The sequence below is a fragment of the Felis catus genome, chromosome F1 (genome assembly GCF_018350175.1).
Source record: "Felis catus isolate Fca126 chromosome F1, F.catus_Fca126_mat1.0, whole genome shotgun sequence".
Classification (NCBI taxonomy): domain Eukaryota; kingdom Metazoa; phylum Chordata; class Mammalia; order Carnivora; family Felidae; genus Felis; species Felis catus.
The window spans coordinates 11,720,473-11,744,705 of NC_058384.1; the positions used below are offsets into that span (position 1 = coordinate 11,720,473).

At 37.8% G+C, this 24,233-nt stretch overlaps 1 protein-coding gene across 2 annotated transcripts in view; it reads right to left on the reverse strand.

Moving 5' to 3' along the window:
* NME7 (NME/NM23 family member 7) overlaps nt 1–24,233 on the reverse strand; it is a 260,452-nt gene that overhangs the window by 122,215 nt on the left and 114,004 nt on the right. For both annotated transcript variants that reach the window (XM_045048905.1, XM_019821576.2), the window contains exons 8-10: nt 16,105–16,169; nt 12,556–12,624; nt 3,090–3,191 (exon numbers count right to left, since the gene is read on the reverse strand). In XM_045048905.1, the coding sequence (XP_044904840.1) occupies nt 3,090–3,191; nt 12,556–12,624; nt 16,105–16,169 (236 nt within the window). The remainder of the gene's footprint in view (nt 1–3,089; nt 3,192–12,555; nt 12,625–16,104; nt 16,170–24,233) is intronic.

Consider the following 24,233-nt stretch of genomic DNA (forward strand, 5'->3'; position numbering starts at 1 on the left):
GATTATATACATGTACTCTTATCAATCTGTACATGAAATTTTAATAAAATTTCACTTCTCTCTTATTTTTGATAGAGTAAATAAATAAAAGTGGAAAGCCTAATATACCCCCCCCCACCAGGGAACTGTCTTATAAACCACCCCCTTCTTTCAGACCACTTCTAGACAGACTGGAAGAAATTCTGTTCGTACACAATGTGCGCTTCCTTCCAGCTATAAGAGAAAGAATCTGCCAACAGTGCAGACATCAGTGATGAAAGTGATGTCAATCTACAACATAGACAGTGACAGAGTGGCCTAATGGTCACTATAAGGCTAAACCTTCTTTTGAATCAACTTACAAAGTAGTTCTACATCTTAAAAAGGAATAAAGAGAAAAAGAACCCACTTGAGTAGATGAAATATTTTTAGGGGCAGGTGGGCGTCGTTTAAGTGCTGACTCTTGATTTCGGCTCAGATGATGATCTCACAGTTGTGAGATTGAGCCTCTTGTGGGGCTCCTCACAGGGAGGGGGCTGAATTAAGATTTTTTTCTCCCTCTATCCCTCTCTGCCCCTCTTCTATTCGTGTGCGTGCTTTGTCTCTCTCTCAAAACAAAAATTCTTCTTTAAATAATGAGTTAATACCAGATGTTAGGTGTGCACAAAAATACAGCCAGTCTTTTACTAATCTGTCAAGTGTTCATTGTACGGCCATGACATACCTGGCATTTTCCCCACACACTAATTATATTTACATGTATCATAACCCACAGTCTCTCCTTAGATGTGGAAATGGCTGTGCAGTGACGAAATGAGTCTCTAAATTATTTCAATGTAATACAGTACCTGAGTAGACTGGCACACTGGCAGCTTGAAGTGAGACTGCCGTTCATCAATTCCACCTCCTAAAACTAGACCGTAAGTTCCTCAAAGATAAGCACTGCGTTTATTTGATCATCTCTATAAACCTAGAGTAGCACCTAGCAGAGTGACCGGCATTCAATGCCGTGAGCATTCAATGCTTACAATTTTGTTGGAGGGGTGGGAGAAGAGGGAGAAAGAAAGGGAGAAAGAAAGGGAGGAGGAGAAGAAGAAAATAAACCAAAGCCTGGGAACAAACTGGAAGAGCCATTTTATTGCCCCTAAAATGGTTTGACTATAACCACTAATGGTATTTTTTCTGATGAGATATATGTGTGTATGTGTATATATGTATATGTATATGTATATATAATACGTATACATATATATACAGAGAGAGATCAAAAGCATATGATCTTGCTTAAAACCCTGCACTTACACTTAGTATATAATTCAAGACTCTGAGCCTCAAGAGGAGAATCTATCTTCGCCCATTCCAGGCTGAGCTAGGTGCTAATATTCTGGGCTCCGTCATACATAGTGCAAGCATCTAACTCTACAATTGGCACAGAACATGGAAAGTAGCCACTTCATATACTGTCCACTCATAAACTGTAAGCTCTTTGAGACTCCTATCTTTATTTTCACAAATACTAGCACAGATTCAGTAAATACTGAATGACGGAAAGAACAAACATCTCATTCTCCTTCTGTTCTAGTTATCTCTTTAATTCGCTCATATGTTCAGTCAGCCGTTCAACCCACCGTTTTAATTATCTTAAAGAATCAATAAACAAAAAGCTGTCTTGGCCAACAGAAATCAGATACAAAAATGGCGAACACCAAGATCTATTCATTCATATGACCAAAAAGTATCCCTTGCTAATGTCTTATGATTAACCATCGATAAACACTCAACATCATCACCCTTTTCTCTTAATGTCCTCTACATCAGAATCACGTTTTAATAATCACTCTTTCACAACCACATTGATGACTTACTTCTATTCTTCCTTCTCCCTGACAAGACATATAGTAGGTCCTGCCACCTCTTTCTCTAATGAGGTCATCAGGTCTGCTCTTAACTGTTTCTAGAGCCCCTACCTTTAACGCCTTCCAATGGACTTCCAATGGAGTCAAGGGAACGACTCCATACGCTCAAAATTAAGCTAAATATAAGGAATTGCTGTTTCTTACTACATGGGATTCCACTTACACAGAATCCGCATTTTAACCTGGTTTTTAAGGCTACTCATCTCTCACTCATCTCTACCAGCATTTGCTACCTTGTTTCCTCTATCTGCTCCTTTACTCAACAATCCCTCAACATTTGCATTTTACCTGAACTAACAATATTTTAGTCCTTATTTGTGTGTTTCTTTGCAAGTGTTCTAAAAGATCATCATGTGTGTGCTCTTTGATCTCTGAGAATGGGTGGACTGCTTTCCCCTCCGGGGAAAATCTAGCAAGCACTCTTACACAAGTTGACTTCTCAATAGGTGCTGTTAACTTGCCGTCCTACATCTAAGGGAATTCAATAAATGCTGTCTGGATTAAACTGAATTGGATGCTCATCTTCAATAAACTATTTATAAGTGAAAATAAAATAAAGAGAATACATTTAAATTACAGTGTTGAAAATCAGTAATGCTTCCCATAATCCTACTCAGCCTTTATCATCTGCATGGAGATTTCTCATGTGTATTCTAATGCTACTTCTGTTTTCCAGCCCCCATCTCCCTCCTCTTCACCCCTCTTGCCACCCAATATCCATATGAAGGAAACCCAAAGCAAAATGAAAAGGACACTAGAGAATATCAAGTTTCATATAAGCCCCACTGCTCATATTATGCATCTGGTTATGAGGCCACCATATCAATATTCTTCACACTGAGAGCTTTATTTAGAGCCTCCCTATGTCAAAGGACAATTAATATCTTAGATAATTTCTATCAGAGTGCTTGATAAATTCACTTTTCTAGACAATTTAGCAAGAAGACACAATCAAAGAAAATGCCACAGTAAAGGTTTCTGCTCATTTTATACTGTCACAGGGCTAATAAAAAATTCACTTTTTTCTTGGAGTATTATATTAAAAAATTCTCCAAAACGCTAGTTTGAATAAAAATCTGTCTGATGTGGTCATTTTGGTATTATCTCCTGTAAAGAAGAAATTTAATCAAGACTGTTGATATATTTAGCTACCGAATAGAACAAATTCGATTAACATTTTAAACACCAACTTACAGGATCAGCTGGTCCACAGAATTCTCGAAATGTCTTTGTAGGATTATTCTGTTGAATCTCCAGTGCTACACAAGGGCCGGAATACATTTCTGTCACCATCTCCTATGACATATAATGTAAAAGTTAGTAAAATTTAATGATCTTTTACTCCTCCTCCTTCAATTGCACCACTATTCCAAATCTTAAAATCTTAGTTATCTGTGAATTCTCATGAATCCCACATGCCAAAAGCTCCCAGGTTTTTCCTGCAAAAATGTGTTTTAGGTATATTCCTTCATCTCCATAGGAATGGAGATCTAACCTACTAACATCATTTTAATGTGCTGCTTTACCAGTTGGCACTTCCATTAATTGAAATGGTCTTCTCATACCTCTTCCTTCTAAAGGGTACATCCTCTTAAATAGAGTTCTGTTGAATGGACATTTTTTTTTAAGTTTATTGATTTATTTTTGAGAGAGACAGACAGAGAGAGAGAGGGAGGGAGGGAGGGAGGGAGGGAAGGAGGGAGGGAGGGAGGGAGAGGGGCAGAGAGAGGGAAAGACATAATCCCAAGCAGCCTCCATGCCATCAGCAGCATAGCGTGACATGGGGCTCGGACCCACAAACTGTGAGATGGTGACCTGAGCCGAGATCAATATTCGGATGCTTAACTAAGCCACCCAGGCACCCCTCGAATGAACATTTTTAAGGATACAAATTCCAAAGTGTTTCTTCCAAAGACGCTTTCAAAAATCATAATCATTTTCAGAAATGAAGAAAACGGAGACTAGATCTCATAGTAAACACCTAGCAATTAGACAGTATGTAGAAACAACAGTTTTCAAAGACTAGGTGACAGGCAGCACAGTATGACCCCTGAGACAGGGGAATCAAATGAAGTAAGCCACATGACTGCCCATCTTTCTGCTTGGAGGAAGTTTCCAGACAATGGGACAGGGAGAGGAAACACAACAGAGCCCAACACTCTCACTAAGGAGAAGAGATAAAGACTGGAATTCAGGGAGGCCACTGCAGCTAGAATGTGAGGACAGACTACTAGAGGAGGTGGGAGAACTATGGAAGAGTAAGCTATTGGGATCTGCAGAGAAGTTCACCTGAGTTTTTGGCTAAGAGTCTGTACATATGTAGAGGAAACCAGCCAAGGCTGAGAACTACCAGAAGCAGTAAGTGAAACCATCTGCAGAGACAGCACAAGGCTGAGAAGACTTTGCATTTCCATCAGCCAGACTGGAAAGCCCTCACACGATACACAGGGCATCGGGTAGAGTCCTCAGAAGGGTACTGCACGGTGACAGTTGGCCTTATATATGGAATGCTCTGTATCCATCCTCTAAAGCTTAAAAGCAAGTCTTGAAAGGGTCAGACTGATCCCAAGTAACGTAGTGAGTGCCCAAACTACATCAAATACTCTTCCAAGGAATATGACATACCTACCATTTAACACTATAAACTGCACATCATCCAGTATCCAATAAAAATTACCAGGCATACAAAGAAGTAAGAAAATATGAACCATCATTAGAAGAAAACTCGATAAATTGATACAGATTCAACAATGACAGAAATGATGTTGGTTACATAAGAATGTTAAAAGAGCTAATGTAAACAGGCTCTATCTGCTCAAATTACAGGAAGAAAACATGGACACGATGCAGAGAAAATCAACATTAAAAAGACCCAAAGAGTAGACTACTGAATTGCTAGGCTGTGCACCTGAAACTAATGTAACACTTTATCAAATACACTTTAAAAAAATAAAAAAAATTAAAAAAAGAACCCAAATGGGACTTCTAGAGATAAAAACTACATCTGAATTAAATACACTGAATGGGATGGACAAAATAAAATACAACACAAGGACAATAAATATAAGGAAATGCAACACCAACTATTCAAAAACAAGCACAGAGGGGTGCCTGGGTGGCTCAATTAGTTGAACATCCGACTCTTGATTTCGGCTCAGGTCATGATCCCAGGGTCGTGGGATTGAGCCCTGCTTTGGGCTCCACACTGAGCGTGGAGCCTGCTTGAGATTCAATCTCTCTTTCTGCCCCTCTCCCATGCTCAGGTGCTTTCTCTTTCTCTAAAATTAAAAATAGAAAAGGCAAGCACAGAGAGATAGAAGAATGGATACAAATATCCCACAATAATTTTTTTCAATGACATGCTAACATATGCATATATAAATTGGATTCCCAGAAGAAAAGAAGGGGTGATGAATAACTATTCCGAGAATTGCTAAAAAATACTCAAATTTGATGAAAATCATAAGCCAAGAAGGTGCAACAGAGTCCAAGAATAAATGCAAAGTACAGTAAGACGATAATTAAATTGGCTAAAACCAAAAAACCAAAAATCTCAGTAACAAAAAAGCCTTTAAAAACAACCAAAAAAAAAAAAAGACATATAACAGTAGAACAAAGCTAAGGACATAAATGACAACAACAAAAATCTGTCAATCTACAATTCTATACCCAGGTGGGAAGAGATTTCTCACAAATGAAGGAAAAATAACTTTTTCCAACAGAAAAAATGTGACAGAATTCACTACCAGCAGCCCTATACCGTAAGAAATGTTAAAGGAAGTTCTTCAGATAGAAGAAAAATCATGCCAGACAAAAACATGGATCTGCAAGAACAATGGTAAACATGTGGGCAAATATATTTTTTAGTTGGTGTGCAAGATATTTATTTAAAGCAAAAATATTAAAAAATGCATTATAGGGTTTATAATAGAAATAAAACATAGGACAACCACAACACATAAGAAGAGGGGGAACGGAAGGATGCTGTTTTAAGGTTCTTATCTGTACATGAAGCGGTATAATGAAAAAGATGACCAAAGAAAAGAGCCTCTCAGTGTCTGGAACACTCAGTCAATGTTCTTTTCTTCTCTACATGGGGAATAATACTTCAGGAAGAAATGAAAATAAATATAAAGACTTTGAGGCAGAAGTCCAGGTGATGTGCATGACTATCAGGAGAGAAGGGAGACTAGAGAAAATTAGAGAGGAGGCCAGACTGTGGAGAGTTGGCGGCACATAATGACAAAGTAAAATAAAAGTAATTTATTACAGAACACTATTTAAATATTAATTGGAACTCAGTCATCATACTTAATAGAAATTTCAGAAGTTGAAAGAGGAGGGAAGCGCTTCACGATTAAGATGGTACACAGAACCCTAAATGTATCCCCCTGAAGTCACTTTGCTATTTCACAAAGGTCATATGTAATTGACTTTTTATGGATAATTACGTTGAGTCTGATCTTCTGTCTCATGACATTGAGGTACTGCCTATGAATAAATGTCAACGGCCAAGTTCTCAGCAGGGGCAGTAGACAGCATGAATGTGTTATCCAAAAAGAAAAGGAGTGAATTTTGCCTGCTTTTCTTTCATTTGTGTCTCTCCTTGCCTTTCAGTGTTAATCACAGATACCGTTAAAAATACAGACATAAAACGCTATGCAAATGCACAACATGGAAAGAAAAAACACGTTGGAAAAAGGACTCTATCAAAAGCATAATGTGCTGCTTAAAAAAACGAAATGGACTCAACAAAATTCTCAAGTCACCTAGGTTTTTTAATTAAGTAAAAAGTTAACAAAACCAAAAAAGAACATGCTTGTTTCCTTCACAGCCCTTTGACTCCTGTCCTTTAGGTAGTTAGGATGGGATCATCTGATTTAATACCTATCCTCACTAGAACATAAGCTCCATAAATGCAGATAGTGTGCTTTTGTTGTTGTTGTTGTTCACCTCTGTATTCTTGGCATCGAACACATTGTTTGGCACATAGCAGACAGTCTATGTAGTAAATAAGTGGATCGTGATAATACAATAAGATAGGAATTATCACTTTTTTGTGTTTGTAAATGCTGACGCAGCAAATGCAAGTATAAATGATCAACACCGAATCTACTATAAGGAATTAGGTCAAATACAATAATAGCGATAGTAATAACAAAACAGTTAATACTCTCTCAGTACTCTCAATATGTGAAACTCCTTCACGGGATTTTTTTTCATTTAATTATCACAGCAATCTCATAAAGTACATAATAGAATTATTTCCATGTTATAGATGGGTAAACTAAGGCTTAAAGAAGGCAAATACCTCGTCTAAGGCCACACAACTGGTAGACTGGCATTTGAACCTAGCACCTGACTCCACAAGTTTTTGGTGAGAAGGGAATTGAGTTCAGAAAGCTGAAAGTTGGTTGCACTGAATTTTGAGATAAGAAAAGTCTACACACAGTTTGAAGCACGGAATGTGGGAACCCCTAGAACTCATGTATAGTATCTGGTACAATGTCAGTGATGTCGTCCTATTTCACACTGTATATCCTACATTTAAGAGGACCATTTCACCCACAGATCTTTAAGTTTAGGCTAATAAAATGAATGGACTCGCTGTTATGACCTTAGAGGTCTTATCATTTATTTTAAAACACGAATCTGAAGACAAGCAGGGTAAAGTCTTATGCGAAAAGACAGAGTAAGAATCAGATCACCTGTTTCTGTCCCTTTAGGTTGCCTCTTAAGATTACTTTTATAGGCTCTTCTTTCTGAATTAGATAAACCTCCTAAAGTTAAGAGACACATAGTACTAGGCAGCATTTAAAAATTTACCTCTTCCTTGAACTTAAACTCAAGCTCCGAATATTAACGGTCATGAGAACTAAGAGTGTTGATGGGATATACAACTGTCACGATAACAAGTGACACTCAGGATTTGCTAGCCAATTTTTGGTGTCCCAAATTAAGCAGTGAAAGATACCGCAACCATATGCATTTGCAGTGCATGGATCCAGACCCTTACACTTTGAACAAAACAGAATTTTAAGTGGGAAAAGAACTTTAAAAGCATTAGAGATAATATACCGCCCGATTATTTACGTCAATAAAATATTCCTTGAATAAAAACATCCTTATTTCCCTCTGGATAACATTTTCAAAGAAACAGCTCTCCTTAGTTGCAATAAAATTTTATATCCTATAAGTACAGAACATCTCCTAAAGATACCTGGATAATGTTCCGGTTCACGTAGACACCCCATTTTCCCATTAAGAGACAACTACAAACCAATTATGATTTGAAATATTTCTTTTACACTGAATAAACCATTTCAAGCTGAATAAAAGATGATAAGCGTTACTAACAATGACTCATGAGGCTATTAATTACTCTGAAATAATGTAGTTTTTTTCTACCAAACAGCCCATATATCCTTTTCTCAAGCAGGCTCTGTTATTAATATTATAAGATTTAAATAGTAATTACAGAGAATATACTCCTGAAAATATCAGACAGAAGAAAGCATCAACACCAATTATTCTGGGATATCTTGACATTAAAGTATGATATTGCTACTGTCACTTAAATTCCTGATTTCTTAGGGGTGTCACCTCCACCCAGTGATGTTTTTAGTTTTAACTCCCAAATCCCGAAATCAAAAAAACTCCACGAGTATATATTAAGTAAAACATAAATTACATGTGTAGTATTTTAAAGCACAATATAGGAGACATTAAAGTTAGATGAGGGTTTTTTTTAAGTTATTTCCCAAAGGGAAATGTGGTCCACCTGAGATAGGTACACAGAATACTAGTGTCCTCAACTATTTGTTACCAAATTCAATACTGTGTGATAGTGTATGATAATATAACTCAGGATCAGAGGATATGTCTCCATGAGTTTATCTTATATGCAGTTAATCTTATATAAAGCTATGATATAACATGGATTAAGGAAGGTAGAGGTTTTCAATCATATTTTTTAAAGTAAAATTGAACAAATAAAAGAAGGTTTGCAGGTGCTTGCTTGTGAAGGAAGGAAGGAAGGAAGGAAGGAAGGAAGGAAGGAAGGAAGGAAGGAAGGAAGGAAGGAAGGACGGACCATAACTCTAAAATGAAGAAGCAGGTAAGATTAAGGTTAGAGTTAGTAAGCTATAAAAGAAGGAAAACTACTCTGGTTCCTCTCAATCAGGGTGGAAACCACCAGTATGCTGAACACGAAATTTATTTCACAATTGGTCTTTACTCTGTAGGACTAAATAAGACAAAGGTTCAAACCAGTGCATTTTTCCTTTTTAAGGTCAGTTGAAAGGAAGAGTCATAGAGAAGGGGAGAAGAAGGGAATCTAGTCTCATTGTCAGGAACAGTAACCTTTAGGCAAAAAAAAAAAAAAAGTCAAAATTCTCTTTAAAGGAACCTAGGTCAGGAGGCAGTCCACTAGCACAAATAAATCTAAGATGATTTGATACAGAGGGGAAGGAAACTAATTTTGATAAAATATTATGTGTTATTTTCAAGAACAATATTTGGCTTACTTGAATATAGTCATTTGTTTTCAAGAATGTATTTCATTGCCCTCTAAACACCGCCTTTTAAATATTATTTCTTCAGGGGAGGGGCGGAGTTCAAAGGGCGGAGAAGTAGGGGGACCGGGATTTCCCTTGTCCCTCAAGCACAGCTGTACTGAGGTCAGAACCCCCAGAAACCCCCAGGAAATCAACCTGCAGAGCAAAAGCATCTCCACACACGGAGGGAGACAGCTTGATGGGAAGGAGGGAGGGTACGTGAACTGGGCGAGATAAAACGGAGTAGGCACAGAGGGGAGGGAACCCCTTCTTTGGAGAGACAAAAAGGGAGAGAGAGAGGAGGGCTGTGAAATTGAAGTATCAAGTTAGTACAACAGGAAAACCTCTCCGAACCACAGACTGGGGAGTAAGAATATGGACAGTGCCAGTTTCTATTCTGCAAACAGCCTTGGGAGCCGAAACCCGGAGGTTTCAACTGTTTGCAACTTTGTCCGGAGGGAAGCTGGGTAGCCGGCACTTTCACTCTATTCTTTTTACACCTTTTCTCTCTCTTATTCTTTTTTATTTTCCTTTCTCTTTCTCTGGATTTAGCTGATTCTCTGTTTCACCCTCTTTTCTCCCCTTTGATTTTTCTTTTGGTTTGGGATCAGGTTCCCCCTGACTTTTTACGTTTCTTCCACGGTTACTTCAACAAACAAATCAAAGCACACCTGGCTGAAGGTCCGAACACCCCACCACTACAAGCAAGGGGGAGCTCTGGAGACGACCCACCAGCGGGAAAGAGCAGCAAAAATGCAACAACAGAGTGAATGCAACATACACGAAAAACACTTCCTGAAGTGCCAGGCCCTGGACAGTGTGTGACCCCTTTTTAATATAGTAGTACTCTCCAGTGCAGGATATGTAACAAGCTGTTAAAACACGCAAAAGACAGAAACGTAACCAAGATGACAAAAGGGAAGAATTCTCAAAAGAAAATTCAGGGAGAAATGACAGCCAGAGGCTTGTGCAAAACAGATACAAACAATATATCTGAACAAGAATTTAGCATAACAGTCGTAGGACTAATAGCTGGGCTTGAAAACAGCATTGTAGGTCCCAGGGAATGTCTTATTGTAGAGGTCAAGGATCTAAGAACTAGTCAGGATGAATTAAGAAATGCTATAACGCGGGGCGCCTGGGTGGCTCAGTCGGTTAAGCGTCCGACTTCGGCTCAGGTCATGATCTCGCGGTCCATGGGTTCAAGCCCCGCGTTGGGCTCTGTGCTGAAAGCTCAGAGCCGGGAGCCTGTTTCAGATTCTGTGTCTCCCTCTTTCTCTGACCCTCCCCTGTTCATGCTCTCTCTCTGTCTCAAAAATAAATAAATGTTAAAAAAAAATTAAAAAAAAAAAAAAAAGAAATGCTATAATGCACCTGTGTGGCTCAGTCAGTTAGGCATCCGACTTCAGCTAGGGTCATGATCTCACGGCTTGTGAGTTCAAGCCCCGCATCAGGCTCTGTGCTGACAGCTCAGAGCCTGGAACTTTCTTCAGATTCTGTGTCTCCCTCTCCCTACCCCTCCCCCGCTCATTCTGTCTCTTTCTTGTCAAAAACAAATAAAAACATTAAAAAAATTAAAAAATAAAAAGAAATGCTATAAATGAGATGCAAAATTAACTAGATACAGTGACAGTGAGGATGGAAGAAGCAGAGTAGAGAACAAGTGAAATAGAAGATAAAATTATGGAAAATGACGAAGCCGAAAAACAGAGGGAAAGGAAATTACTAGATCACAAGGGGAGAATCAAAGAGCTAAGTGATTCCAGGGGCACCTGGGTGGCTCACTCGGTTAAGTGTCGGACTTCGGCTCAGGTCATGATCTCATGGTTCACGAGTCTGAGCCCCACATCGGGCTCTGTGCTGACAGCTCAGAGCCTAGAGCCTGCATCAGATTCTGTGTCTCCCTCTCTCTCTGCCCCTCCCCTGCTCGCACTCTGTCTCTCTCTCTCTCTCAAAAATAAACTTTAAAAAAAAATTTAAAGTGCTAAGTGATTCCATGAAACCAAACAGTATCCATATCATAGGAATTCTGGAAGAAAAGCAAGAGACAGGGACAAAAGGTTTATTTGAACAAATTATAGCTGAGAACTTCCCTAGTCTGGGGAAGGAAACAGGCATCCAAGTCCACGAGGCACAGAGAACTCCCTTCCAAATCAACAGGAACAGGTCAACACCATGACATATCATAGTGAAATTGGCAAACTACAAAGCTAAAGAGAGAATTCTGAAAGCAGCCAGAGACCAACCGTCCTTAACCTACAAGGGTGCACACACAAGGGTAGTAGCAGACCTGTCCACTGAAACTTGGCAGGGCAGAAGGGATTAAATGTGCCGAACAGGAAAAATATGCAGCCAAGAATCCTTTGTCCAACAAGGCTGTCATTCAGAATAGAAGGAAAGATAAAGGCTTTCCCAGAAAAATAAGTATTTCTTCAGGGGCACCTGGGTGGCTCAGTCAATGAAGCATCAGCCTCTGGATTTTGGCTCAGGTCATGATCTCACGGTTTGTGAGTTCAAGCCCCACATTGGGCTATACACTGACAGGGCACAGCCTGCCTGGGATTCTCTCTGTCTCCTTCTCTCTCTGGCCCTCCCCCTCTCTTTCTCTCTCTCAAAATAAATTAATAAACTTAAAAAAATAAAAATAAAATAAATATACTTCTTCAGTCTCAGCCATATTTTCGGATGATTCTACCTACCTTTATACCATTAAAATGGATGTTAAATACTGCTGTGGAGTTTACTGTACCATTAAGAACTATTTGCTTTTAACTTTCTAAAGCATCCTGGAGAGTCTTCTACCCTGAGAATATTATTAACTTCATAGATAACGTTTAAGGGTGTCACTATGCCAGCAAGGTCTTTCGTGATTTTCTTGCATGCCTGTATATTTTTGTTTCATAAATGAAACAACATGATATTTTAATAGCTGATCCAGTGGCTCTCAGGGATAAGAATGCCTCAGTCACTGGATATGATCAGCTAGCAACTGGTGGACTCGTAAATACCTTCATGATTATGAATAAATTTCAGATGAGATCCCCAACATTTAAGATACACAACTGTTTTCAGTACCAATGCCTCACATTCGCTTTGATACTTACATTATACTCAGACACTACTCCTTTATAAACTTCATAAAACTCTTCAACGTTAACTCGATCCATGTTGAACTATATTGAAACAAAACAAAACAGAACAAAAGTCAACCAATAAAAGGACACAGAATGTGCCACGCTTAGAACTCAACACTTAAGACCTCCTGGATGTATTTTCTTTAAAATCTAAACCTTGCGCAAATTAAATACCCTGAAAAAGTGTCGTTGAAGATAAACTCATCAATGATAAAAATGCGTAACATTTATTGAGCACTTGATATATCAAATATTGTTCTAGGACCTGCATGCCATCATCTCATTTAATCCCCTCAACAACCCCATGACATAAGTCACACGATGTATATAAGGGTTATGTAACCTTCAGATCTGTGTGTTCCATCTCAAGCAGTCTGACCTCACCTGTCATGCCCTCAGCCACTACACTATACCTCTCTTTGAATAAAGCCTCATTCTCCATGCACACAAAAAAATTTATATACAGTGTCATGCTGTTTACTGATAGATGAGCAGAAGCAGAACTATTACTAATGCAATGTACTTCCAATTTTGCAGCAGCCAAAAATAGTACCCTTTTCTCCCAAACATTTAGAAAAATCCCTACTTAGCATTTACACGAGTCGTCTGGAAATCGAAATTCAAACCGAATTGTAAGAGAATGCTTATAAGATAAATCTATAAAGACTCTTTCTTATCCAGGCTGGATTCAAATTTAATTAAAAATAAAATTTCATTAAGTTCTAGGGTTGGGGCACCTGAGTGGCTCAGTCGGTTAAACATCCAATGGTTGATTTAGGCTCAGGTCATGATCTCCCGGTTCATGGGATCAAGCACCGGGTCAGGCTCTGCACTGACAGTAACAGTCAAAATAAATAATAAACAAAAAATAAGTCCTAGGGTCTCAAGAACTAAGACCTTAATTTTTTTTTTTTTTAAATTGGCTCAGAATTTAAAATTTTAGGGGCGGGGCGCCTGGGTGGCTCAGTCAGTTAAGCGTCCGACTTCAGCTCAGGTCACGATCTCGCGGTCCGCGCGTTCGAGCCCCGCATCGGGCTCTGGGCTGATGGCTCAGAGCCTGGAGCCTGCTTCTGATTCTGTGTCTCCCTCTCTCTCTGCCCCTCCCCCGTTCATGCTGTGTCTCTCTCTGTCTCAAAAATAAATAAACGTTAAAAAAAATTAAATAAATAAAATAAATAAAATAAATAAAATAAATAAAAATAAATAAAATAAAATTTTAGGGGCACCTGGATGGCTCAGTCAGTTAAGCTTCTAACTCTTGATTTCGGGATCTCATGGTTTGTGGGATGGAGTCCCGTGTCGGGCTCTGTACTGTCAGCAGGAACCCTGCTTGGGATTCTCTCTCTCCCCCTCTCTCTGTCCCTCCTCTGCTTGTGCACTTTCTCTCTCCTTCTCCCTCCTTCCCTCCTCCCCGCCCTCTCTCTCAAAATAAATAAACTTAAAAAAAATAGAATTTACAATTTTATTTTCTTCCCTATTTTGTTTCTTCATTGTTGCCAAAAATGCAGATCACTAAGAAATTTCTGCCTGCCCAGGCAATAATTCACACTGGGAGGATTTATTTCATAGGCAACATAACTATAACAGTCAGTGAATTTTGTTTCGATTTCAGTGTTTTAGCCTACATTCCCACAACTTGTTGAATTTTTAATGTAACAAAATAATAACACAATCTATAATTTAAATGCTTATATTTTGTATTGGAAATTCCACGAGGCATTGTGTAGGGTTATTTTAATTTAATTTGCAATTTATTTTAATTTTCATTTGATTTGTAAAATAATCCACTGAGGCAAACAATAATGTTCTCACTGACCGGCAGACCCACGAGTCTAGAGGGCAGCTGACCCATGATTCAGAAACAGAGCTTCCCGGGGCACCTGAGTGGTTCTGTCGGTTAAGCCTCCGACCTCAGCTCAGGTCATGATCTCACAGTTTGTGAGTTCAAGCCCCGCATCAGGCTCTATGCTGACAGCTCAGAGCCTGGAGGCTGCTTCAGATTCTGTGTCTCCCTCTCTCTGCCCCTCCTCTCTCTCTCTCAAAAATAAACAAACATTAAAATTAAAAGAAAGAAAGACAGAAAGACAGAAAGACAGAAAGACAGAAAGACAGAAAGACAGAAAGACAGAAAGACAGAAAGAAAGAAAGAAAGAAAGAAAGAAAGAAAGAAAGGAGAGATTCCTGACTCCCAGACTCAAGGGCTGTGATTGCCACTAAGCAACCATGCCTCCCCTATAGGTGCAATTAATCTTTTTTATTATTATTCTTGTTTTCACTGAGCACCTACTATGGCCAATGACCATGCTAGCTTGTAGGCCTAGAGTCAGATCACTATTTAAATCTAAATTTGCTACAAAATACATACTTTTAAAGCAGGGGTTAGGTCCTACAATCCTGTGAATATAACACCAATCCAATACTTTTAGAACGTTTTGCCTAACAATTTCTTTATAATCCTAGATAAGGTTCTTCAAATATCAACTCTGTCATTAGTCTCCAAGTTTTGCCCGGTGACTGCAAACCAGTTGATATTTCTGACCTCTTTTTGGCTTGTAGGCATTCCTACTAATCAGGACACAAAGTGGTCAGAATCTTGATTACTGCTCTGACCCCTGATTTTGGATGATCCTAAGACTTAAATCAAAAGCAGTTCCTTTTCCGAAAAAGAACATATAAATTATACATATATATATATATATATATATATATATACACACACACACACACACACATATATATATACATATATATACATACATATATATATATGCATATATATATGTATATATATATGGAAAATCTCAGCTCCAAAGCTGGTAATTCACTATCAAAACAGCATAAACTTGCTGGCCTTGAAACACGGTTTATCGGATTCCTGTAACAATTGGTACCCAATTTCTTGTCAAGTGCATGGGTAAGTAGAGAACAAAGGTGTGAGCTCAAAAATGGATGTTGTCTGTTCAGTGAAGGGCTTCCTACAAACGTGTCCACAGGGCGATTCGAGAACAGCCGTGGGCCCTGCAGGTCCAATGGTGTGACCGCCAACAGAGGGGCTGAAATGCACTAACTCCAAAGAAGGTTCTGAGGGAAAGCCCAGAAACCAGCAAAAGGCCCTGGTTAGGGGGAAAAAAATCTCAACCGATTCTCCTTCTCCATTCTCTTCTCAGTCACCAATCCAGGCCACCAAAAATTCATTATAACTACTCAACTTAACTATATTTTTTGTTTGTAGGAACTACCTACATTGTTTCTGTCTATATTCATTGTGCAACTGAAGTCCCAGGAATTTTATAAACCGATTTTATAAGCTTAAATTACCCTTTGAATTTTAGTTCTCTCAGTGAAAGATTCTGTGGGTAAAATCATCTCAAAAACATTTTTTATTGTAAGGTTATCAGGTTCAGTAACTATATCTTTTTATTTTTAATGTGCTGAGTTCACAAGTGCACAGAGAAAATTCAATGTAAAACATTTTTAAAAAATCTCTCAATAGGTTATGACTCACTGCAAACTACCTACCATCTGCATAGCTGAGATTTCAAAACCTGCATCCCGGATAGCCATGAGGATCTTTCCCAGGAGTCCTAAAAATACAGAACAAATGATGCAAAAATACAATACAATATTGCCAAGGCATTCTGGTTTCTGAGAAATGCAAATTTTCTACATCAGGGCACTTTGCTTACACTCTATATGAAGAAACCACTTATTTTTCTAAGGGAAACTAAATCCCTACTATTGAGCACCACGTGTAATCATTTGATTTACCAAGTAAGTACTTCAGAATACCAACAATTATCCTGAAGATGATGTAAATGATCTTTAAGGTATTATTTTGACTTTAAGACCCCTGAAGTCTAGTGATATAGGGAACATGCAAAATAAACCACTGACAATAACATTACAAAAAAAAAAAAAAAAAGATGAAATGAAATGCCAAAGTACTGGGTATGGGAGTTCCAAGGATGAGGTCAAAGAAGAAAAATCAAATTAGAACTGAAGGGTAGCAGAAGCTTTAAGGGGAAATCAGAGCACGAAATGGTACTGAAAGGCTGTGGACAGATGGGATTACATGGGGACACAGGTATAAAAGGACAGAAGGCTCAGGTCTAAGAAAATGTGAGCGTGCTCACATGAGAGTAAGAAGTCAGAAAAAGAAAAAAAGAAAACAGCTGAAAAGGAAAAGAGACTTCATTCAAATTGATGAAGGCCTTGGATATCAACATGAGGAACTGGGTCCTTATCCCACAGATCAGCGCTTTTTAGAATAGGGTCTGTAGATTCTGGGAGTCTAGGACTGATTTTGAAATTCTATTAGTTTAGTATAAAAATCTTCTAAGCTTCTTTTTTCCAAGTCAACTAAACCCACACCCACACATGCACACCCTATCCCATATATTCTGGAACGACCTTGATGCTTACCTAGTAACCCAACATCACCAAAGAGTATCCGTTTTATTTACTTTTATTTACTATTTTACTGCAGCCAAGTAGTGCTATTATAATTGCAGCAGATTGAGGGATAGGAGGTGGAAAAAAAAGACAACGATAGATCTATTTCTCAAATGATGCATTTGTACCAAGGGAAGACCAAATGATACCAGGGTGTCTTGTGAAAAAAACAAAGGTTTCTCAGAAGTCTGAAGGGTAGAACAGGCCCACGCCAACTCACAGCAGTCTGCATCATATCGGCGACTGAGTTTTGTCAAATATCCTTTATCCAATCAGTGTTGTTAACTTAAATTTTATCCATTTTATGGTTTTGTTGGTGATGGATTTGTAAATTGCTTCAGCTGTACAGTTGCATGCACAAAGGTTTATATTTAGTTTTATATTTGGACATATTTAAGTTGCACTATAATTACAATAATTTATGTCAACACTGGGGGTCCGTCAGAATATTTTTCCTCCAGAGGAAACACTGCCAAAAGAGACGGAGAGTCACTGAAAATGTTGAGCAGAAGAATACAGGACAAATAGTGTTTTAGGAAGATTACCGATGTAATAATGACAGGTAAGCTAGTCTGAAAAGGAATAAAAGACAGAACAACAAAGGCTTTTGAAATCATCTCGCATGCTCACTGAACTTGGATGGCAGCACTAGAGAAAGAAGTAATTAATATAAGACATTTCCAAACAAGAATTAACAAGACTAAATTGAACACAGAGCGTGACGATGTCGAAATAAAGGTTTTGAGTCCAAGTGACTGACAGGTTGATAGCATCTTTAAGAAGAAAACAAGTAAGAAAAACAAACTGATTGAGCTCCTGGGGAAGGACACCAAGGTAGAATGATGGCCAGCTGACTAGTGAGCTGGACCCGGGCACTCCAGGGCTCCTTGCTCCCTCCCCCATCCTTGGAATGTGCATTCTGCTTGCCTTTCCCACTCCCAGAGGCTGCTCCAAGGACACAGCCTTGAGATAGGGATGTGGTGTTGAGAATACCTACATGGCATGCGTGACTGAACCCAGAAGGCCTCTACAGAAACTTTTTAAGATTTGGAAGGTGGATGTGGGATCCACTTGCCTGGCTGCTGCCCAACGCAAGCCTTGCATGTAAGCTTCCTTGCTTTCTGAAACTGCCACCTGCCAATCTGGAGTGGCCTTCCTGTTTCTTCCGTCCCTCCTTATGAGTTCAGGGGCCAGTTTCAGATTACACACTGAAAGCTGCCACGGAGGTTATGAACCAGCAATTAAGGGGAAAGGCAGCAAATTATTCTGAACATAGAATCTTAGAACAGAACACTGATCAGTGTTTGAGAAGACAGCATATCCAGTGACTAAAAAATGATTGATGAATGAGTGAATACACTCCCTATTCCAAATAGGTGATAAGGGATTACATCCAATAGCTAGACAGGTAGAAGGCTAATAATGAGGCGTGAAGACAGGTTAGAGCTGAAATGAGGAGAACAGAGGTCTGCTGGTTTGACAAAAAGAAGAGGAAACGCAAAAACAAACCAAAACAAAAAAACAAGCTGGGAGGAATGATTTTTGAGAAAATATCTAAAGTTTGGGACTTAAAGAATGAAAATGAGTAAAGAAGGGTATGTAAAAAGAGATGTGCGGGAAATTAAAGAATAAAAGATTACAGTAGTATCGCCATATCAAACAGAGGGGGAAATTCTTAGAATGGAGGGACAGTCCAGAATTAAAGGAGATTAAGGGCCCTGGGAATGCAGATAAAGCCTTCGGCATAAGCAGGATGGTATGCTGACATTAGAGACACTTGAAACATACGTATTAAGAGTGTTAGGAAAAAGAAGTTAGATAACCCACTAAAAATCTGCACCAAAGACTCAGATGATATTGGATATGAGAATGTGAACCAAAATTCTAAGTCATTAATCAACAGGAAAAATATTAGTTAGGAAAGAAAAAACTGATTAACAATTACTGGGGACTGAGCTCTTTATCATGAATTGATACCATTTAATCCTTAAAGCAACACTCCTATCAGGTTTTGGAGGATCGATAACTTGCCTGAAATCATAATGTTAGTGTATCTCCAAATCCCACTGTCTTTCTACAAATTTAATGAGAAAAAGAAACGCATACGTGGAAGCCTGGTGTGTAAAATTCGCTGCGCGATGTAACTCCCTAAGGCAAGGACCACGTTCATTTCAGTTCTCATTGTATCTCCAGCGCCCAGCGTAGTATCCAGCATGTAGTAGGTGCTGCACAAATACTGTTCGCTTAATTCAGAAATAACCAAAGAAACAATTGCGGCTCTGCTTGGTGCAGACCTAAAGAACTCTAAGACTCTTCGGAGCAAACAAACACCGAAACACTTGAAAACACTGGAAAATTACAAATGGGCAATTAAAGTTAGAAAGAGGGAAAAGGATTCTTTAAAAATGTTGGCTTAATGATCTGAGAGAAAAAGTTCACACTTATTTCATGCCATATACAAACAATAACCCAAAATATACTTAAGGTAAATGCAAAAACAAACAAAATAAAAAAACAAAAAACAAAAGAACCCCCAATCAATTAGAAAAATACCTAGGTGACTATTTTTTCCTCAAGTAAAGGTAGGCTTTTTAAATATAAAAAGCGGGGAGGAAAAAAGCAGAGTTCTGTTTCTGCTATGGCTGAGTAGCTCCTATTGGAATATAACCTTCCCTCAGATAATAACTATAAACTCTGGGGGAAAAAAACATAACAATACAAGTACCTGGAGGTACTGAGTGGGTTCCCTGTTTTTGCAGTATTTAGGCTGGGGGGAAAGCCACGGTCTGCACTGAAACTCTGATTGAAAACCCAGAGAAGCAGCAAATTTAAAGAACTAGAAGACAAGGTTTAGGCAACCATGGCCACTGGAAAGTGAGTAGACGGATAATCCCAGGAAAAAGAAAAGCCAGAGAAGAAAGCCTGACTTCTGTGTATAAACGTTGCTCAAATCTTGGGAAAACTGAAGCATTCAGGCATGAAGCAGACTCCAAAAAGCCCAGCTATGATTGAAAGGACTGAACGAGGCTTTGAGTTACCACCCACCAAAGTGGGAACAGAGATTGCCCGATCAATTCAGCAAGTTTACTGGTTGCATTTAAAATATCAATATATCTTTCAAGAAGATGACAATATCCATGATTTTACAATATCTCATTCATAACATTCAGGATACGATGCATAATTATTTGAAACACGAGGACACAGAAGAACATGACCTATTCCAAGACAAAAGAGAATCGATGAAGACCAACCTCGGATGATGCAGATGTTACAATTAAGAAACAAAGATTTTAAAGTTACCGTTATAACTGCTTAGCGAATAAAAGAGAAATACACTCAAAATACATGAAAAGATAGGGAATATCAACAGAGATTAAGAACTACAAACAGGATCAAATAAAAACAATAAAAATGAAAAATGCAACATCTGAACTACAAAATCCACAGTAGAGACGTAAGAGCAGAATAAATTTAGACATAAAAAGAGTCAATCGATCTGAAGAGAGATCAACAGAAACTATCCCATTTGAAGAAAGAACAGACAATTTTTGAAAAACAATGAACAGAGTATCAGGCTGAAGCAATACCAAAAAGCCTAACATACAGGTAACTGGAGTCTAAAATAATACAGAAAATATTTAGAGATATAATGGCTGAATTTTTTCCAAATTTGTTGACCTATTGAATCCACTTTGTGCTTTTTTAAACCAATCTCAAAGAAAAAAAAAAAAAACTAGGCATATCATCATCCAGCGTCTAATAATAAAAAATAAAGAAAATCTTTGGAGCAGCCAGAGAAAAGGACTCACTGTATATAGGGAATAACAATTTTAATGACTGCTGACTTCTCCCTCTCCTGGAGGCAGGTGGACAGCTAAGCATTTTTAATGTGCTATAAGAAAAATAAATTGTCAATGTGAAATTCCATGCCCAGCACAAAACTTCAAGAAGCATGATAAAATAAAGACACTTTGAGAAAAAAGAACCCTAAAGGAATTTGTTTTTACCAAACTCCTACTTCAAGAAATGATAATGGGAAATTATTTAACTTGAAGGAAAATGTAACAAGATTAAAAATAGGACCCTCAAGAGAAATGAGCATAATTAAAAGTAAGTATGTGGATAAACACAAAAGATTATTTTTTTTTCCTCTTAATTTCTTTAAAATACACATGCCTAATGGGGGCACATGGGTGGCCTCCTGATCTCAGCTCAGGTCTTAATCTCAGGGTCTTAAGTTCAAGCTCTGTGTTGGGCTCTGCACTGGGTAGGAAGCCTACTTAAAAAAAAAAAAAAAAAAAGCCTACTTAAAAAAAACACGTCTGATTAAAGCAAAAATTTTAGCATTGTATTGTAGGTTTAAAATGTACCTGAATTTAATACATATCAGATATCAGTTAATCCAAAGAAGAAAGGGGGGCAAGGAGAATAGAAAACAAATAACAAAACAGTAAACCTAAAACCAATCATAGCAATAATTACATTAAATGTTAGTGCACTAAAAATGCCCATTTAAGGCAGAGATTTTAGATGAATTAACAAAACAAGATTCAACTATATGCTATTAACAAAAAAAAAAAACAACTTTAAATATAAAGACACATATAGGTTGAAAATAAATGATGGAAAAAAACACCATGCAAACAATAGGTACAAGAGAGCTGCAGTGGTTACATTAATTTCAGATAAAGTAGAATTTATGACAAAGAGTATTGCCAGAGATAAATGTCCTAAGCAACATCTGGGAGACTGCTTTAGACAGAGAGTGGGAAGAAGATGGATGTTCATGACAAAGAGAGCACTGGGCACAGATACAGCGATGTATGTATCTTGGTGGAGGGGAAACCAGGAGAGAAGGCAGGGGAGGTGGTAGAAACCATTGACAGAAGGACTTATAGACCATACTTAGATGTTTGGATTTTACCCAATAGGCCAGAAGTTCTCACAACTTTTTGGCCTCATGGACACTTTAGTTCTTAGAAATTATTAAAGATTCTAAAAAACTTGTACTTATATAGGTTATATCTGTCAATATTTGTTACGTTACAAATTGAAACAGAAAATTCTTAAATGTTAATTTAAATATAACAAAAATTCTTCACATGTTGGCATACATAACATTTTGTGAGAAAAAAATGACTATATTTTCTAAGAAAAAAATTTAATGAGAAGTGTAGCATTGTTTTACGTTTTAGAAAATCTCTTTAATGTCTAACTTAATAGAAAGCAGCCTTGTTCTTACATCTGTTCCAGCTTTCAATCTGCTGCTATGTGTTGTTTTGGTTAAAGTATATTTAGTTAGAAAACAGTAAAGTATTTTAATAGCCTTTAATGTAAATGTATTTATTCTTCTTTGACAAACAGTATTCTCCTAAAATCTCACTGCAACATGTAACTTCAAACTTCTACCAATGAATTTTTTACCCTGCTACATTAAAATTCACAGATCTATCCTATACTTTGAAAGAATCTTTTACCCGTGCATGATTTTATACCATTACACATTGATCATTTGGAAAATATTAGTTCACTCAGTTGTGCAGATCTTCCAAATGCTGACTCATTTCATTACAGTACATCAGGAAAAAAAAATCACATTTGTTAACATCGCCACCAATTTCATCAGAATAGTCTGTAAGTTATTAGGAAGCTGTCAAGCTTAAGGTGGTAAATATACTTTTGCAAGAACATAATTATGATTTTCATTTCTCATTTTACCTTCTTTTGCATTTTTACCTTTGGCAACAATTTTTGTCAGTTGTCATTTCTCTGAAATAACAGGCTTACTTAATTTCAAGAAAAATTCACGCCAAATACCTAAGTGTGAAAAACCACAGTACGTCTGCCAGTCATTCTTTTGGGTAAAAATGATATCCCATGAAAAAGCCTTTTAGTTGAGCTCAACACTCAAAACAATTATACAAATGCTATTCCTAAAGATCACATTATATTTCAGGATAGAACAAAAATGCTTTATGCAGACTTCTCATTTCTTCACACACAATATTAAAAAGACATATACTTGAAGGTCAAGAATGAATAAAATTAATTTTTTCTGTTTCATCAAGGACATTCTTAAGCGAAAGTGGCTTCTCTTTCTGCAAGCACATGACAATTTAATAAAAAAAAACCTGACTATTAGTGCAGTTTGCTTCCACTGTCTTTTGCTACTTTTTGCTAAGGCACCAGCAGTGTTACCTATCATTTGGTTTTGTACCATTAGTGCAAACGTCACCACATTTCAAGAGGCAAATAAACCGATTATTATGAAAATCGATTTGCTCTCGTGGATAACGTAAAGGGTCTTTCTTGTTATAATAAAGAAGATGCTTCACACGATTACAAAAGAATCATTTAAATATGGGAGCAGGATTAAGCCTCGTGCATTAACCAACACAAAAAGATCTACAATCTACATCTGTTACAAATCTATAATCACATTAAACCACGCCCCATGAAGATGTACCACTTGAACAGAATAATTCTGTTCACAGATAAACGAATAAAAAAAGTTATAGTTCAAGTAATATTGCCATTCTGCCAAGAACAGTCAGACGTGAGTCAAGGATATTGCTGTTTTTATATTCAGTTGGTTATGTGTGGAGGCAGGATAGAGAGGCATTTAAGAAACCTGTTCTGTGTTTAACAGCTCGAAACAACAAACTGTCAATAACCATATGTCCTTTACTTTGTTCTAGACAGAAAATGTTCAGATGACTGAACAAATAACAATAACTATGTAAATGAAGTAGCAAAAGGAAAAAAAAAAGTAAAATTGCCTGCCTTGCAGCAAACAAGTTCGAAAGGGTCAAAGCAGACGACTTTTTTTTTTTTTCCCTTGGCTGGTGTTTGCATAGCTAATTTGTTTTTTAATGGTTTGCTTATAACTCCGTGAATGTTCTTAAATTTTTTGAATGTCAAATCACCTCTCCATCTCCAATCCCAGTGCCTTAGTTTGTATCTGTCTACCTTTCACTCAGATTGTTCAAAAGCCTCTTTGTAAATGGCCACCCTGCATCCAATCGTTAATATCAGACATCTATTGCTTTGGTGTTCTAAAAACTCTTGCTTCTCCTGAGATTAAGAGCTCCCCATCCTCTTTTAAGAAAACTGATCTCACCGGTCATTTGATTGGAATGGGAGCTGCCTGCCATTTTCCCTTATAATTCTATGACCAAGGTCTCAGTGAAAAG